The 1,587-nt window shown below is 52.4% G+C and overlaps 1 protein-coding gene across 1 annotated transcript; it reads right to left on the bottom strand.

Moving 5' to 3' along the window:
• Nucleotides 1-104: 104 nt before the first annotated feature.
• Nucleotides 105-1,372, bottom strand: PHACADRAFT_64492 (uncharacterized protein; the record flags this gene model as incomplete). Its single annotated transcript, XM_007403397.1, has 6 exons — nt 105-516; nt 575-667; nt 721-808; nt 864-1,023; nt 1,084-1,212; nt 1,274-1,372. Coding segments are annotated over 6 exons (981 nt in total), but the record flags the coding sequence as incomplete, so codon positions are not given.
• Nucleotides 1,373-1,587: the final 215 nt, after the last annotated feature.

The raw sequence follows: 1,587 nt of genomic DNA on the forward strand, positions 1-1,587 counted from the left end.
TTCCGTCGGACAGCGCAAAATCCTGCAATGCGAGCTTCGTCGAGGCCACTGTACATCTTGTAAGCAGAGACAAGTTCAAGCAAGCAAAATGACTACTTACACACACCAAGACCGTTGAAGCGGAGGGACTCCTGAATGAAGCTGTCGAGCCTGCGCATGCGATCGAGTGACTCTTTGTCGTAGCCATACTGTTCGATGACCTGCTCGATCTCCTCACGGAGCGTGGCCGCCCAAGCGGGGTTCGCTGCGATCAGATACAACAAATGTGTAAAGCTCTGCGAAGTCGTATGTACGGCCGCAACATTCATGATGAGTATGATACGCGTGAGGTTCCGCACGCTGCGCGCCTCGCCTTGCGTCGATGCCATCAGGAGCGAGAGCAGGTCATCCTCCTTACCTACCCAGTCCTTACCCGCAGCCTCCATCTCCTTCAGGCGCTGCTCGAAGTGTGGTCTGATGAAGCGCATGCCGCGCTCGACGCTGGGGCCAACGAGGTCAAGCCTCCGAGCGATGAACCTGAGGGGAAATGCAAATCAGCCGAGATTTGCGAAAATGACGGCGCGCAAAGCCTCACGGTCGGATGCCCTCTGGCAGTGAATTATACAAGAGTGCGGCCTTGAAGACGTTGTTTGTGAACTCAATGTTCAACTCGTTGTATTCCGGGTTGCTACCTTCAAATAGTGATGAGCCTGGAAGAACAAGAGCTCGTGTTGCATCAACATACAGAGAGGTGCGCCGACGAAGGCACGATGGCTGACGCGAAAGAAAAGCTTGAACGACACATCGAGAGCGGTGGCTGGTGCCCAGGCTACATGTGTACATGTGAGCGAGTATCTTCATCAAGAAACTAGTCAGTAGCTTACTGTTGCCCTGAGGGATAATATCTTGGAACGCGGCAATCATCTCGTCGTAAAGCATAGAAGGCGAAGGGTTAACGTGACGCAGGAGCTGCTCTCGAACAAGTTCGATGTGTTTATTCATCTCGTTCAAATCGATGCCCAGGGTGTACAAGCCCTGCAGGAGCTGGCAGTGACAAGCTGTTGGGCATGGTGCCTTCTAAGACATATTCGCATCCGCACTTACCTGGTGCAGTGCGGCAGTCGTAGACATATATTTCTCGGGCGCCTTTCGTAGCTCCTCGTTCAGAGCAGGGTCTGACACGAAAACGAACCAGCAATTGAACTGTGCGACTTTGAAGCAACCACCTTTGTACTATTGGACGGTGGTTGAGGATTCGGCAGCAACAAGCACAAGGGCGAAATTCGGTGCACACCTTTGTGTATCCTTCTTCGAGGACCTTTTCTGCTTGGAGCAGAAAACGGATCGCCCCATACCAAGAGAGAACAGGAAGGGACGGCCCGACCGTTGGGATGCCTTCGAGCTGCGTGTGGTCAAATGAGTCTTGCATGCTAGGTTAGAGGAACGGCTGTCAGTCACTCACATATCGTTCAGCGTACATAAATTTGCGGGATGCCCAAGTCAAGGCGTAGACAGTCGCAAGGAGGAACAGGAGAGTGAATAGTTCCATAGTCGAAGATGGAAAAAGCAAAGAGCAGAATAATCAAGGGCGAGAAGAGGATGCAAAGG

Source organism: Phanerochaete carnosa, assembly GCF_000300595.1.
Source record: "Phanerochaete carnosa HHB-10118-sp unplaced genomic scaffold PHACAscaffold_1116, whole genome shotgun sequence".
NCBI classification, from domain to species: Eukaryota; Fungi; Basidiomycota; class Agaricomycetes; order Polyporales; family Phanerochaetaceae; genus Phanerochaete; species Phanerochaete carnosa.